Genomic DNA, 16,194 nt, shown 5'->3' with positions numbered 1-16,194 from the left:
CCCCGGTTCCGGCCGCCCCTCCCTCGCCGGGCGGGCGCGTCAGGCGCGGGGCCGTGGTTTCCGGGTCGCACATGAAGGCGGAAGCCGCTGGCGGAGGCCGCCGCCGCCGCTCTCGGTAGGTGGCTGGGGCGGCGGCGGAGCGGGGACAGGGAGCGCAGGCCCCCGGGGAGGCCACCCGGTGCTCCCGGGGAGGCGGCGCTCCCCCAGCTGGCCCCGTTACCCGTTCCCGCAGGGGGGCCCAGCGAGCCCTGGGGCCGCATGCAGGATCCTGTCCCGGTGTCCCGCTTACCCCTGCCCGCCGCAGGGATGCCCGGGGCAAGGGCGCGGGGGGCGAGGGCAGCGGGCCGCCCGGTGCGGGGTCTGCGGCCCCAGCAGCCCCGCAGCCGCACGGAGCCACCGAGGCCGCCCCAGCCAGGCCGGGGCTGAGGCCAAGCCCCGCACGAAGTGCCCGAGGACGCCCCGGCGAGGTCGAGGCCAAGGCCCGCGTCCCTGGTCCGGGCCGCCGGCGCGGGGGTGGGATGAGCGGGCGGGAGGACGGCGGGTGCCAGGAGCTGCAAAGGCGTTTGCAACGGGGGAAGAGAAAGTAAAACCCCAGGTGTGCCTGGACTGGCTTCCACCACTTCATCACAGGGTTAGTCTAGAGTCAGGCTGTCTCTTCTGGTGATGGGCAACTCCCAAGTTGCCTTTGCCTGCAGAGAAAACCCCTCATTCTGTGTTCCAGGTGGGTAAGTTACAGGGAAGAAACTAAAAAAAAACATGGATCCCTGCAGAAACAAAATTAATGTGGTGAATAATAAGAATGAATTCATGTTTGGTAAAGAAATCAGAGCTGAAATGTGCTGGAAGAACCCTTTGCTCTCTTCCAGGTCACTTAATTGTTGTATTTGGCACAGAATTAATTACTTTCTATTTTTTTTCCCCAAAAATTCATTATGTGGTTTAAACAGTTCAGCAAAGCCAGTTCAGGTCTTACCAACTAGCTGAGTCTCTCAAGATTCATGGAACATTGGCTAATTTATAAACTGTCAATTTTGGAACAGTTATTACTGAGAGGACTCGATCGTGTAGAAGATTAATTTTTAAAAAGTGTTGTTCTTGTTATAGAAGACTTCAGGATTTTTGAGGGGCTTTCTAAGAGTTCTTGGAATAATTAAAACAATTCTGTCAAGAGAACATATTCCTCACAGATTTACCAGAGCTTTCTTGACATAGAACTAAGCACTACCCCTTGATTCTGCAAAAAGATGGAGCCTTAATGGGAGGCCACTTGTTTTTAGGGTAAGCAGGTATTCCCTGCCTGACTATAGTTGGGTAACTCTTCTTCCTTCAAAGACAAGCAGCTGCTCCATCCAAACCAGAACACCACTATTGAAAGACTCAGATGAAAGGCAGATCTTGTTTCAAAATTAGGAACAAGAAAAACAAAACTAGAAATATATATTCAAACTTTTAAAAATATGGTGAAGCCATAAGAGAAAGCATTTTAGCACTGTATTGAATTTATGTTTTCCTTATCACAATTTCTTGGTAGCATTTGGGCCACAGGCCACATCCCAAAAATGCACCACAGAAAACTTTACAGTTCTGTGAATTTGGGCGAGTTCGAAACTACTCATGGATATGGCAAAATATTAAAGATAGAAAGTTCATACTCTTTAGGTTAGGCTACTGTTCATGGGGAAAAGATATTTTAGAATATCTATATCTTTAAATATAGATACCTTTCATGTGAGCTTTGCCATAGATGTGTTAAATATGAGATGTTTTATTCTCCCTATGTCTTAGAAATAACTTGGAAAAAAAACCACCACAGGTATTTGCTGGAAGGAATGAATGTCAAAATTTGTGAGATGGTGTACTTTGCAAAAGCTGTTTCCCAAACCACACCTTTTGGTTTCCTCCCACACTTCAAGTATACTACTAATGCTAGAAACTGAAAATGGCTCAGAAATGCAGCCCAGAGTGACGTGCTTGCACATTTCCATTAGTGACTGTGTATAGACCTAGCAAAAGCATCTCATCATTTGATAAGTAATCAAAACTAATATGGAGATATTATATACTGCCAGATGTCTGCATTTCTTTTTGTGGGGGCCTTAGTCAACATGAGTTGTTCGGGTTGTTTCCTGTATTTGTAGAAGGTTTCTGAAGTGAAGTGGTATTTCAGGAAGTTTTGGTTGGTTTTTTTGGTTTTGTTTTTTTTTTTTTTTTTTTTTACATAGATGTTAATGCGTAGCAGGATCATTCTGAAAGAAGCACCACTGAGGCAAAGCTGCTGGTTTTCTTTTACTGCTCTTCCCATTTTCTTCAAAAAGCATGAAACTGGCTTAAGTCTTATCTTCGCATAATGGTGTAACTCAATTGTCTTCTATGTAGCAAACAGTCTTACAAGTGCCTATTACAAATTATGATATAGTTGGTGAATTATTCCAGTATTTGCACTTGTTAGCACGAACATTAGTTTTGCTTTTAATTTACATTGTTTGTGGCATCACATCTGTGTTCTGAACTATTTTGGCAGGCACCCAGCTGCCTCCCTATTCTGCACGTGCCCTGACTAGTTGATCTATTTGTTTGCGTGCCCTCTGCCCTGTTAAAATTCTGGTACATAGCCAGGTTCTGCCTATTTGCATTTGCAACCTTTGAGAGTCAGCATAACTATCATAGCATTTTGCTCTAGTCTTGTCTCCTGTCTGGTTTTCAGCTGAAGCCTGGCTTAGATCCTAATTCTTGTTACTCCCTATGGGGAGAGGAAGGTGTGGGAAGCCTTAGGGCACAGGTTTTAAACTTCCTTCAATGCACTAAGCCTTCTAATGGCCTAATCTATTTGGATCACAATCAGCAAGCCACACTGGTTGCCCTGCATTAGGAAAAAGCTCTGAAGAAGATGCCCTGCAAGAAAGAGGACAGAGCTGCAGCTGAGGGGTCCCCCAAACTTCAAGAATGGACCAAGAGTAACCACATACATTTTAATAGCAAAAGTGAAGTCATGCACCTGGATCAGAGTAACTCCACATAGCAGAGCAGGTTGGAGACAAGCCTAGCTAGAAGTCAGCTTTGCAAGAAGAAAGCTTGAGCATCCTGATGAGCAGCCAAGTGGAAAAATGATTCCTCCAACAGGGGTCGGCTTCATACTGGGCTGTGTTAGCAAAAGCATAGCCAGGTCATGGGAAATTATTATTTCCTGCTCTGTTCGGCACTTATAAGCCCACAAAAGCTGAATGCCAGGCCTGTGAGTTCTGTAGAGGACCACCATGCAGGGCAGGAGATAGAAGCACATGCAAGGCAAGAAGGTTTGTTCAACATAAAGAAGAAAAGGCTAAGGGCAGAGCAGGTGCCATTTTTTAAACTATCTAATAGGTACAGAAAAATGTAGAGCCAAACTCTTCTTTGTGGCACAGTGCCAAGGGTGAGAGACAAGTGTCACAAATTGCAGGAAAAGAAATTCAGACAGGATAAAGAAGAAAAAAAAAATTGATGGTTAAGCACCCAGTTTTCCAGTTATTGACAAAGTTGGAGATTCTGCACTTGACTAGACAAGGCTCTCAGCATCCTGACCTAATTTTGAAGCTTTTGCTGCTTTGGGCAGGAGACTGGACTAGAGACCTCCCAGGCTTCTTTCCAGCCTAAATTATTCCACAATTCTAAGAGAGCATGGGACCCGCCCCCCCCGCCCCCCGCAAACGTGAACCACCTGTCCATGTGGCAGTAAGCTAAACAGATTTGGATACCTGATACCAGGAAGCTCTAGTTTATTTTGGGCACAGCTGATGCACAAGAAAATATCACTATCTGCATAAAACACCTCTTTGTAGAGATATAACTGACAGCCATGAGCTCTTCAATACAAAAATGTCTGAGTTTCCATAGAAACTAACTTGGATAATCTTTCCTGTATCCAGCCATTTCTCTACAGTAGAGAATCAAAGCTGTCAGCACAACTGCACAAAAAAACAAAATAAACAACCCACCCACACACCACACACTAGTAAGCATCACTGTATGACATGGATGCTAGCCACAGAAGGGCTGAATACTTGTCTAGGTTTGTTTCATACCACGCAATACCAATAACAGACTTCAGCACTGTAAATTATCTACATTATGTTTAAAGCACAGGATCAGTGCATATCTCACCAGAGAATAAAGGCTGAGTATATCTATAATGGCAGCAGGATGCATCCAGGACATATGCCCTGACCCAGCTGCTGGGAGGTGCTCCCAGGTACAACACAGGTATATTCTTAGGGAAGCAAGACTCTGTTCTCAATCTGAGGAAGAGTGTGTTGTATGCCATATGAATTTCCACTCCCCAAAATGTTCTTTACTGGAGTAGCTCATATGCCTTCTTCCTCTTTATGTACTGGGCACTCAATCTTAATACCCTAAAACTAATCATTATCTTAACCCTTGTCCTCTAAAACACAAATGCAAACCAACATATCTACAGTCTTGAATACTTTGTACAGCCAGTTAAGAAAATCTCTAGTCTGATTTTCTCTGCAGTTTCAAAGTGATTGGAACAAGAACTTGCCTTCCCTTGTTTCTGGAGACAGCACCCACAACACATGGGACAACACTTTTTAGCTTCGCTGCCATTAAAGCAGCACAATGAACAGAAAGGGTCCCTCATCTCTTCCACCTTAGGGTCAGTCCTGCAATACTCAGCCAGCAAATCCCCCTGTTAACAGCTGACCAGCACAGAGAAACTTGCACAAGATGAGAGAAAAAAAAAAATTACTCAGGTTTCTAAGAACTTGGCTCAGTCACAGAGGTAGTTTCTCAATAACAGAAATAAAAGGACAGAGAGGACTGACGAACATCCTACAAGCAAGAAGCTGACAGCAGAGAGGCTCAGGACAAAGGGAACTTGGCTGTGTAGTTCAAGGGACTGTGCATTTACGTTAGCAAGGGCCTGCGTACAGCTCCTTTATTTACCAGGACAGAAATTCCAGCCTGTGAAAATGGTGTCTCAAGCCCTAAAAGCCAGCAAAGTTCCAAAGCAGTTAGGAAGGAAAAACAGTAAACAGAAGGTTTTCTGCAGCATGCAAAAGACCCAACAAACCTGTCTCTCCATTCAGAACCATACCGCTTGCACTACATTTTGCCTTTTTTTAATAAGCAAAATAAAGGTTTGAGGAGACAGGGTTGAATTATTTTCAGCTCACAATATACAGAGGTTATTTAATAAATTTCTTTGCCATTTTTAAGACTGATGGACCTTTAAAAGTCGTAACAATTCCTAAATACCTTAACAGTCACCTCTCCCCTACCCAACTGGTACACCACACAAAATGACGCACTTCCACTGTTTGGGCTACCAGATTTTTAGACAGTAACAAAGGCACAAAGCACACAGTGTACACAACCTGAGAAGCAAGGTACTAACTCCAATGTCCCTCCCCAACAAATCTGTAGTCAGCATTTAGAACAATACTCAGAGAAGTACACAAAACTATCAGCTCACCAAGCACAGCACATTTAATCTGGAAAACTCAAACACCAAAACCACCCCACTTTTCCTTCAAAGCAGCCCACAAAAGAACCCCACTAACCCTGCTTCAGCAACCACTCTTTGTAACTTCCCACCCAACCCCAGCTGCTCCTTGTACAGCTATTACAAAGCTGAGCACACTCAGTAATCAGCTAAATGAATCTTGCTGGCCACCCCCCACAAGCCTTTTGACGGTACTTCTTTGTCTTAAAGGTCTTTTCCACCAGCTCCTAAGACTACCTAGGTAGGAGTTAAGAGGCTTTCCTTGACTTTTAGCTCAAAGAAGAGGACTTAACCACCTATGTCAGTCAGACATCATAGACTAACACCACAAGCACTCTCCTGCAATTTTATATATTGGCAACAATTAATGAAAATCACTACAGCAAGAATTTTTCTTGAGTAGTCAGTATTGGTTAAAACTATGACAATAGACACACATATTTATTTATAAGCCTTGAAGCCCTGTTTAGGAGAGTAGGGAGGTACACATGACAGCATAGAGGTTCTCTGAGTGGCCACAATGTAACTGAGAAACTTCATGTATCCATGTACAAAAAGAGATTATGAGCGTTGGCAAGTTTTAGACCAGGTACATTGTACCTGCTCAATAGCATTCTAGCCTTTTTACACAGAGTCATCGCTATCAACCTACACACCCCAAACTGGTTAGAAGCAGATAACTGTGGATGGCAAAATACTCACAGGTTGCTACAGAGACAGTGACAGCCAAGATACAAGGGGCAGAAGTTGAGGACAAGAAATAGGGGCTGCCAAAATTCAGAAGATATTAATAAAGCAAAATACTTGTTGGCTGAGCTGTTGACCAGCCAAAAATCAGCTGCGGAGGATAGTTCAGCCACTCCAAGCATCTGTGTTTGACCACACTGGGCTTACCACAGGTCTGCTAGAAGGACTGGTTTGTTCGCCTATTGCCAACAGTTGTGGGATAATTCCAGTCCATATCTTGTAGAACTAGCAGCAAGATAAAGTCCCTGCAGACCTCTGAGACAGCCCCATTTGTCACTGAAAGCTGATGATGGATAGTTTCTCTTCTATTATCAACCTGACTGTGCTCCCTAGAAGGCTGTCCTATCAGAGCTCCTCTTCTAGAGCTGGTTGTCTTGGTTTTGCTGGCAAAGAGCAGAAAACCATTAACATGCTTTTTCAGTTTTGTTTTTCATCACATTTACCACACAATGCCACCTAGCTTTCTTTTGTTTTTGACAGTGTACAGTAACTTTCCTCAGGCAAAGTGATAAACATTTTCATATTTCTTGGTGTCATCCAGAAAGCTCCTTCCTCACTGACCACACACACAATACCTTGAGTACTTTGAGAGATTTCCAATGCTGCATTCGCTCTCCATGGCTGGCACAATTAAATAATGGTTCCCTTTCTTCATTGTCTGTTTCAGTTCGCTGGGTTTGTTCTGCTTTTGCTTCTCTGACTGCTGCTAACCCCTTGTGACCATTCCTTGTGCCACTAAGCTATTTCCCAGGCTGCTGGCCGAGAAGCTGTTATAACTGTCTTACACAGCCATATCAGCCAAGTTATTTCCTTTTGCTAATGTGTTGGGGTTTTTTTTAATGTGCTTTGACAACTGGATAGAGACTATGAGTTCTGACTGCTACAACTTCTCACATTCTTCAAAGACAATGGAAAGGGTAAATTACAGGATGGTAGAAGAGGACTCATGAGATTCTGAGAGCTTAACCATAGACATGAAACACAATCACTTCCAGACAGCTTTTTACACGTTTCCACGTGTGTCACAGGGGACCTTCCTCCAGTGCCAATGGCAGCCTCAGGAAAAGGTACAGGATAGGCCTATACAGTGCCTACACTGGAGGAAATACCCTCTCTGCAGGGAACCACAGTGAAGTGAAAAGCAGCTGTGCATACTAGCTTGAAGCTGTCACAATAAAGAAACTCACTTTGAAGCCTACAGTTTCATGTAGTATTTTATAGGATGATAGGTGGAAATGTGGTCAGCTAAGGAAAATGAAAAAGCAAAGACAGGGAGAGAGGAGAGCTTTCAAATTCTGGGTAAAATATCAAGAGAAAGAGAGAAGGTGCAGTTTATATAGCAGCGAAGTTATCCGAGTACATTAGCCTACTTGGAATTTGGCAAAAATTATGTCAGTTTTGTTCTTTGTTATAAATTATGCAGAAATGCAAAGGAAACAAGGGGTTCTTTCTGGTAATGGGTTGGGAAGTAAAACTCTTGCTAAGAAAAAAAGAATCCTTACATGCTACATACTCCGACGCCTGGACTGAAAACCCAAAAGTCAGAATACCTGTTTGAAAAACCATGTTGTGGCAATTTGATGTGCTGATATACACCTGTCTATTTCCAGTATCATGAGTCAGAATAATTTCTGCAGGGTCGAACTGTCTCTCCTTTGACTGAGTAGTTGGTTTGATTTATTTACATGTGGAGTTCAGAGGACCATTCGTAAAGCAAAAGGCACAAACCTTTGCTGATTCTGTTGTCTCACAGATTTCATTCTGCTACAGCTGGTGGCTGAGCATTTCTGCCTGGGATGGCGGAGGACCAGGAGCTGACTCAGCCACACAAAGCTCAGCTCGAGCCCTCCCTTCAGCAGCGCACCAGCAACACCTACCGCAGCGCAGAGCACTCTCAGGCCTTGCTCAGCGGCTTGGTATCTCTCCGAGACAGCAGCATCCTCTTCGATGTAGTTCTGGTAGTGGAAGAGAAACCTATTGAGGCTCATCGCATCCTTCTGGCTGCATCCTGTGACTATTTCAGGTACACTTCAGTACAGCAGTAATGTGCGTGTGTCTGAATGTTACTCAAGCCTGCAACATCCAATGTACTGTCTTGGCACATGGCTCCTGGGTGTAAAATTAGACCCATAAGATGGAGCTGAATGTATTTCAAAATACTAAGTATGGCTTTATTCATCTCTCTGTTATGTCTCTACAGAAATAAAGCTCTTGTTCCTGCACATTGAGCTTACCTCCACTAAATTCACTGCACGTAGTACTTGGAGGTATATATAGAGAAGCACCTATCTGAACAGGTGTATTCTGCATAAATGCACTCTGGGTGGCTTTTAACATATCCTTAGCATTGTAAGACTTTGCCCATTGTGGTGATGATTTCATAATGCACAAAAAGCCACTGGAAGCTGTCACTCCTTTGTTATGTGCCTGTAGTGTGACCTGCTGTCCATTAAATCAGGCACTCCCTGGTCAATTTGCTTGAACTGACTTTATTTTCATAGTGCAAACAAATTCCAAGGCAATCCAGACAAACTCTTAACTGAAGAACTGCTCTAGCTTAGAAAAAAATTCTTACTGTCCCAAGTTTCTCTCTTTTCCCTCTTACCCCACACACAGAGTATCTGCCTCTGCCCATTGACCATCCATATGTACTGGCTCTGTATGTAAGTCCTTCAGCCATGAATCCTACCTTTCACATGGCCCCTACTGTTGTCTTGCAGAATGAAGTGTATTACTTTATTACACCCTAAAGGCCTGTACTCTTTGTATAGTGGCTTAGAGAAGAGGCAATCCGATAAAAGCGTCTGGCTAGGTTTTTATTTTTTTGAATATTTCTTATGTTCCCGGACAATGCAAAATAACCAAACTGCATATAGCTTCAACGCAAATCTGCCACAGCACATGCCATTTTCTTTTTTACAGAGGAATGTTTGCAGGAGGACTGAGAGAGATGGAACAAGAAGAAGTTCATATTCATGGCATCTCCTACAACGCAATGTGTAAAATCTTGAACTTCATTTATACCTCTGAGCTGGAACTCAGTGTGAACAGTGTACAGGAAACCTTAGCTGCAGCCTGTCAGCTTCAGGTGAGGTACTGGGAGATGTGACAAAAAAGAAGCAAGAAAAAAAAGCAACAGTGAAGGAAAAAGTAAACACAGATATCTCATTAAATGGAGGGTTAGGGGGGGAAAAAAGCATGGGTCTTATGAGAAGAATTTCTTTGGGATACTGTATCCACTGGAACTAACTATGGAAGGGTAGGAACAATGTACATCTTATTTGTTCCAATGACTTTATTCCTTATATATACTTTCATTTTATACAGCACTCATTTCCACTGATCTGCTTATAAAAGCTTCCCTAGAACAGAATGCCTCTGGCCTATGGCAAAAGACAGGGCTTGCTGCTCAGAAATTGTTGTGCTGCTCAAGCCTGCCAAGATCTTTCCCAGACTGAGTCCATGGGCACATAACCTCCCCTGACCCTGGCACTACAGGAAATCCGACCACTAAGGTTTCTGCACTAAGTGCAGAAGATCTATATTATATTCATCTGCACACCCATGTTGGGTTGTTCTTTTCTTCTGGAGAAAGGCAAATTGGGTGCAAGTGAACATGGTGATCAGACTGGGAGAAGAGCAGTCATCTTGTGCATAACTTCCTTAAGAGTCATTCCAGGCTTCTGTCACCTGTCTTGAGTGTGAGGCAAGTAGCATCTGAAATGAAAGATCTCTCTCTCTCTTGCAGATTCCAGAAGTCATTAAGTTCTGTTGTGACTTTCTCATGTCCTGGGTAGATGAAGAGAACATCCTCGACGTATACAAATTAGCTGACCATTATGACTTGAGACACTTGAGTGATCAGCTGGACTCCTACATTTTGAAGAACTTTGCAGCTTTCTCAAGGACACAAGTGTACCGACAGCTACCCTTGCAGAAGGTCTACTCCCTTCTCAGCAGCAACCGTTTGGAGGTTAACTATGAGTTTGAAGTTTACGATGGAGCACTTTTTTATCATTATTCTCCAGAGCAACTGGAGACAGATCAGGTCTCCCTGATGGAGCCCCTTAAGCTACTTGAGACAGTTCGTTTTCCTCTGATGGAACCCCAGATCCTGCAAAGACTTCATGACAAATTAAGTCCATGTCCTTTAAAAGATACTGTCGCAGATGCATTAATGTACCACAAGAATGAATGTCTTCAGCCAATGCTTCAGAGCTCACAGACACAGCTGAGATCAGAGTTCCAGTGTGTAGTGGGATTTGGAGGGATGCATTCTACGCCATCCATTGTCCTCAGTGATCAAGCCAAGTATCTGAACCCCTTGTTGGGAGAGTGGAGGCACTTTACAGCTGCACTGGCTCCCAGAATGTCCAACCAAGGGATTGCTGTTCTCAATAATTTTGTATATTTAATTGGTGGAGACAACAATGTAAGTGGTTTTCGAGCAGAGTCAAGGTGTTGGAGGTAAGATAAGGATAATCCTGCTGGTTTTTTTATTACCACCCTGTTGCCCGTCTCCGAGTCAGTAAGCCAGTAGTGCAGTCTGTGCGCTTGCCAGCCAAAACATCAGGAACCGTGCAAGGGTCTCACTGAAAGAAAACTAGACATAAAGAAATGAGCCTCATAGTAACAGGAAGCTTCCAGCAGTGCTTGTGGGACAAAGCCAAGCCTGACAGGGTAAAAACAGCTCCTCATTCCACAGCATTTCACGTGGTACCTTCCTGCCTTGTTGAAGCAGGCAAGTATTAAAGTTGTGGGAAGCAGTAATGAACTAGGATGCCCTAGAACCCTAGATAGTCTAGATGCTCTTGAACTAGTATTTTCTAGAAGTCCTCTGTGTGTAGTTTTGGTCCCAATACAAAGGGGTTTAGCTGACAAAAATGATTTCTAAACAAAATGCTGTTATTGGTCAATTACCAAGAATTTGTGTGCACAATAGCAGGATTCCAGGGTCCTCTTATATGCTTCTGTGCCAGGGAAAAGAGCAGCAGGAAGGATCAGTTTTAGATCTTAATGCCCATTACATCGCAAAACTCATATAAACCGTTTTGTCTTTACATTGTAGTCATTTTTACTAGTTTTAGCTGGGTTGCCCTTATTTTATGGCATGCATAGTTTCTCTTCAAAACCAATTTTCTCTTTAACTAAAACTTCCAAACCAGATAGATATTTTCATCTGAAAATTAATCGTGAGGTTCACTTTGAGCAGCAGATATTTGGAGAAAAGAATTGAAGAACCCACCACATATTTTAGCTTTTCTTAGACTCTTGAAGATCCAGATTCAGTCTTTGTGCTATTTTTAGACTGTTCTACCTTGTAGAATGGCTTTGTGCAAACAGAGACTTTGATACATAACCTGACAGCAGTGCATAAGATAATGGAAACCCGAGGCTTTTATAGCATGATTATATCAGCTAAAATACATCTTCTAAAAATAGAATAAAACAACTTTGCTGGTAATAAAATGCTGACAGGCCAAGCTGAGCTCAATTTCAGCCAAAGGCAGTACAATAACCCACATCTGTGGTGCTGTCTGGTATTCCAGCAATGATTCTGTGGCTGTATGAAAAACTTTTCTTTGATCCCATTCTTCTATTAATACAAGGTATGACCCACGACACAACAAATGGTTCCAGATCCAGTCCCTGCAGCAAGAGCACGCTGACCTCAGTGTTTGTGTTGTGGACAACTATATATATGCCGTCGCAGGCCGAGATTACCATGAAGACTTGAGGGAAGTGGAGAGGTATGACCCTAAAAGCAACACTTGGGAATATGTGACACCTCTGAAGAAGGAGGTAAGAAGTGCATTAGCCACACACACTACTACAGTTCCCCAGTTCCTGATTTCATCTTTTTAAATGCTTTTCTCATGTGTAGCTTTAAATTTGCTGATATTCACATGGGAAGCAGTAGCCTCTGTATATAGGATAAATGAATATCAAGAACGGAGAATAATAATATATGTAAATTCCATTTTGAGATTAGATGCTTATTTTTCCTGTTTGCTTGTTGCTTTCCCATGCACCTTTATTGTCTTAATCGTTACAATTATTCAAGACTGAACACATAACCTCTGGGAACAGGAAGTTCCCATTCCTCCTAGGCAGGTAAACTATGAGCCACAGTCTTGACAAGATGCTTTACTCCTGATCAGAAGAGATAATGCCCCAGTACGAAGACACATCATTTTCTATAGACTGCTTAGTTCCTGGACACACAACTGGGACTGGGTAACAAGTTCTGGTCACAATACCTTATGTGATGCAGAATCACATCTCAGTCAGCTAACGTAGGACCATTACTCATTTGAAATATTTGAGTGAATAGCAATCTTGTGTCACCAGTACCATTTATCCTTCTTGGTTGGGGAAGAAAACTAAGATCCTATGTAATCTTTCAAGAAACTATGCTGATTTCTACTACACCTTTTAAAAACTTTGGGTCAAGTGACAAGCACAAAATAACATTTGTGATTTCATAATGCCTCTCAATTGAGAATCTCAGGACACCTTAAAAATTTTAATATTACCGCCATTTTACAAGAGGGATGCAGAGGCAGAAGAGGATAAACAGCTTGCATGAGGTCAAAAATAATAAATGTGTGTCAATGCTGAGTCTTTTTATAAAGACTTAAGATACAGTTGAGTGTTACTAAGTAGGATAACTTGCATTCCTGATAATACTGCCTGTATAAGGAAAATCTCCAAACAGAAAGGTATCCAAGTAGACTAGGGAGAAAAGTAATGGTATGAATGATCTTCTAACCAAGGAACAATAAAGAATGAGAACCCACTGCAGTTCTGGAAGCTTCAGAAAATCTAGTGTATTTAATTCAGAAATTCACACTTACAGAATAATCACCTAGAAAGGAATTGTCTATAAGAAAATCCTTCCAGATGTTGATATCTGTGTAATTCATGAAGAATGTCACTCCCTTAATATCTATTCCATACTTTGAAACTTGGACAAATACATAAATCCAGACCTCAACCTCTTGCTTTCCCGTGTGGTGATACAGGTATACGCACATGCTGGAGCAGCACTGGATGGGAAGATGTATATTACCTGTGGGAGGAGAGGAGAAGACTATTTGAAGGAGCTACAATGTTATGACCCAAAGACTGACCGCTGGGAAGTTTTAGCAGATGGTCCAGTGAGACGAGCTTGGCATGGGATGGCTGCACTGCTGGGAAAGCTCTATGTGATTGGAGGAAGCAATAATGACTCTGGCTACAGAAGGGATGTTCACCAGGTGAGAGCATGTCATACCTGTGTCTTTCCTGGAAGAGTCTTTCTTATGGATGCTTGCACTCCAATGTGTTATAATGTCTTTCTCCTACTAAGTAAGCAAATAAAACTGCCCGGCATAGCTCCTGCACCTGCTCTCCTTCACTCAATTGCAATGATTTATTTACTGGTGTCTGTCTTGAACGCATTGCCTAAACCACAAAGCATTAAAGCTCCAGCACCTGGAATTCCTATCAATTTTAAAACAACTTTGATAGATAACATTCACTGGCATACACATACCCAATAAGTAGCACATCAGCTCAATTTACTTTACATTGTCTTCTCACATGCATTTTTTTCTAAGTTGAAGACTTGGATTACCAATGTGTAATTGCTGGACAGAGTTATTAAGGATATGTTACATAGCAATTGTATAATGCAATTAAATATACAATACCTGATGGTAAGTGATGTCTGGAGAGAATTCTCTTGAGTCTTATTCTGCCTTGTAGAACTGCTAGAGACATGAAAAAAAGACACAAAAAGTAACTGCTCTTATAAAGCCAATGAAGATGGCAGAATTAATGTATCTGAATGATAAAAAGGTGCTTACAAAGACAAGCAGTTATCCAACTAGGTACCCAGTGAAATCTAAACCTTCTCAACATATGGTACAGAGACAGCTTAGCAGATTTGTCATATTTGTACGTTCCAGCACATTTTTTCCTAATGCAAACAGATGCATTATGTCTGAGCTTACATTAGCACGTGTCCCCATCTCTTTCACTTTTGTGTACATTTTTTGAATGGCATACAGCTGTTAGCCCAGCAGCAGGGTCAGAAGTTGTGATTCAAAGCTATATGGCAACTGTGCAGATTTTTCTGCTGAGTACTGTACTTCTACTACACAGCGATATGCTCTCTCCATTATCAACACCCTGTCAAAAGACTGATGATATCGCATGGCTTCCTACGTAGTTTGCCATATGGCCAGGCTTTGTCACTAAGATACAAGTTCAACTTTGGCTAATCTCTTCTTTTTTTCACAGGTCGCCTGCTATACGCCAAGCACTGATCAGTGGACAAATGTATGTCCGCTTCCTGCAGGACACGGAGAGCCAGGAATTGCAGTCTTAGACAACAGGATCTATGTCTTGGGAGGCAGATCCCACAACAGAGGAATCCGCATGGACTACGTCCACATTTACGATGCAGAGAGAGACTGTTGGGAGGAAGGACCCCAGTTGGAAGATGATATTTCTGGGATGGCTGCCTGTGTCCTCACTTTGCCCAGGGCTATTTTAATGGAAACAGAGAAATGGTTCTCAGAATGGCACGCAGATCGCGTGAAGTATCACCTTGACTTTCCATCGGAAGTTATGAGTGTATCAGACTGGGAGGAATTTGACAATTCAAGTGAAGATTAGAAAACTTTAATATTTATTTTTTTGCCAGTGAATGAAGAAATTAAGGCTTGGAGAAAATATTTAGAGATTTTATATGTCTTTCCTATATACATAAATCAGTATTTAAAGGTTTGAAAAATAAGTGTTCTGCACAAAATGCCATTCACAGTCAATATCTGCCAGTCTGCAAGTGTTCTGCACAAAATGCCACTTACAGTCAGTATCTGCCTGCCTGCCAGAAAGCAGCATTTTTAAAGTAACCACAGAACTGCCATTTCGCCCCCAGTTAAAGTATAGAGGTTCTTTTCCTTTGAAGGAGACTTTTCTGAACCTTCAGCATGGACAGAAAAAAAAAAAAAAAAAGGCACAGAAGGCTCAGCTTGACTAGCTTCTTTCCTTCCGGCTTTTAGCTTGAAATAGCTTTGTGAGATTTTTTTTTCCTTTTCTTTTTGGTAATAAAACCTCCTAGCCAGCTTAACACAGGAAGGTGACACCTTGTGTCTCCCTCCTGTACCAGGTGTCAGACAGCTTGATTGGGTTTTCAGCAAGATTGAACATACAGAAACAGGAACAGTAGCGAGAAAGTCTGAACCTTCATCTCATCTGGGCATGCAGCCATCTTCGTAACTGGGTTAGAGTCTGGGAACTGACACCCACTCCTGAACTTCTATACTGCAAGTTCTGTCAACACAGTGGAAAGAAGATTTCTAGAAAAAACTCTCTGTACAGAGTATGGCAATCTCATCATTCAACTGTCAGACACATTTGTTCAGAAGCATAAATTAATAAATCCTTGTCAGAACTTTTTAACTACTGTCTCGGTTTTATTAACCATGATGGGAGTCTGAAAGTTACTGAGCTTAATTAGGTACTATAGTACCACATTAGCATCAGTGAAGTTTCACCAGCTTGGAAGACGGGCAATTTTTTTCAGTCTTTCATTATATGCTTTAGAAGAGGATAAAGAGAGCAGAATTGGTTTGTCACAGCATAAGAAAAAAAATAATAATGAGATAACTAGAGGAATTGAAGATTACACTGGTCCAAGACCTTGCAGTAGCTGAACTAATGCCAGGAACATAATACAGAATTACTACAGCTGAGAAAGATAAGGCATAGTAAATCCTTCAAGAGGCCTTAAAATAATTGGCTTCCGACTACCATATTGTTTAACATTAGTTTAGAAGCTGATTTAAAATGTGAACCAGTGCGATGCCTGAATAGTACAGGATCCTTTCTCTTGGAGGGGCAGGAAGTAATCAGTGCCACAGAAAAATCATGACAAACTACTGAAAGCTTTTAAGTCT

At 42.4% G+C, this 16,194-nt stretch overlaps 1 protein-coding gene across 2 annotated transcripts; it reads left to right on the top strand.

Moving 5' to 3' along the window:
* Window positions 1-37: 37 nt before the first annotated feature.
* KLHL22 (kelch like family member 22) lies at window positions 38-15,683 on the top strand. Of its 2 annotated transcripts, none has more exons than XM_065646296.1 (7): window positions 38-115; window positions 8,015-8,267; window positions 9,167-9,332; window positions 9,993-10,711; window positions 11,854-12,046; window positions 13,270-13,503; window positions 14,531-15,683. In XM_065646296.1, the coding sequence occupies exons 2-7, from the start codon at window positions 8,041-8,043 to the stop codon at window positions 14,906-14,908; spliced, it is 1,917 nt and encodes a 638-aa protein (XP_065502368.1). In that variant the 5' UTR covers window positions 38-115; window positions 8,015-8,040; the 3' UTR covers window positions 14,909-15,683. The 2 variants fall into 2 exon arrangements, with proteins under 2 accessions (XP_065502368.1, XP_065502369.1); XM_065646297.1 differs by having other exon boundaries at window positions 49-115; window positions 7,998-8,267.
* The last annotated feature ends 511 nt before the right edge of the window (window positions 15,684-16,194 follow it).

The sequence above is a fragment of the Caloenas nicobarica genome, chromosome 16 (genome assembly GCF_036013445.1).
Source record: "Caloenas nicobarica isolate bCalNic1 chromosome 16, bCalNic1.hap1, whole genome shotgun sequence".
Classification (NCBI taxonomy): Eukaryota; Metazoa; Chordata; class Aves; order Columbiformes; family Columbidae; genus Caloenas; species Caloenas nicobarica.
The sequence above is the reverse complement of the archived record's forward strand: the minus strand, read 5'-3'. Positions and strand labels throughout refer to the sequence as shown.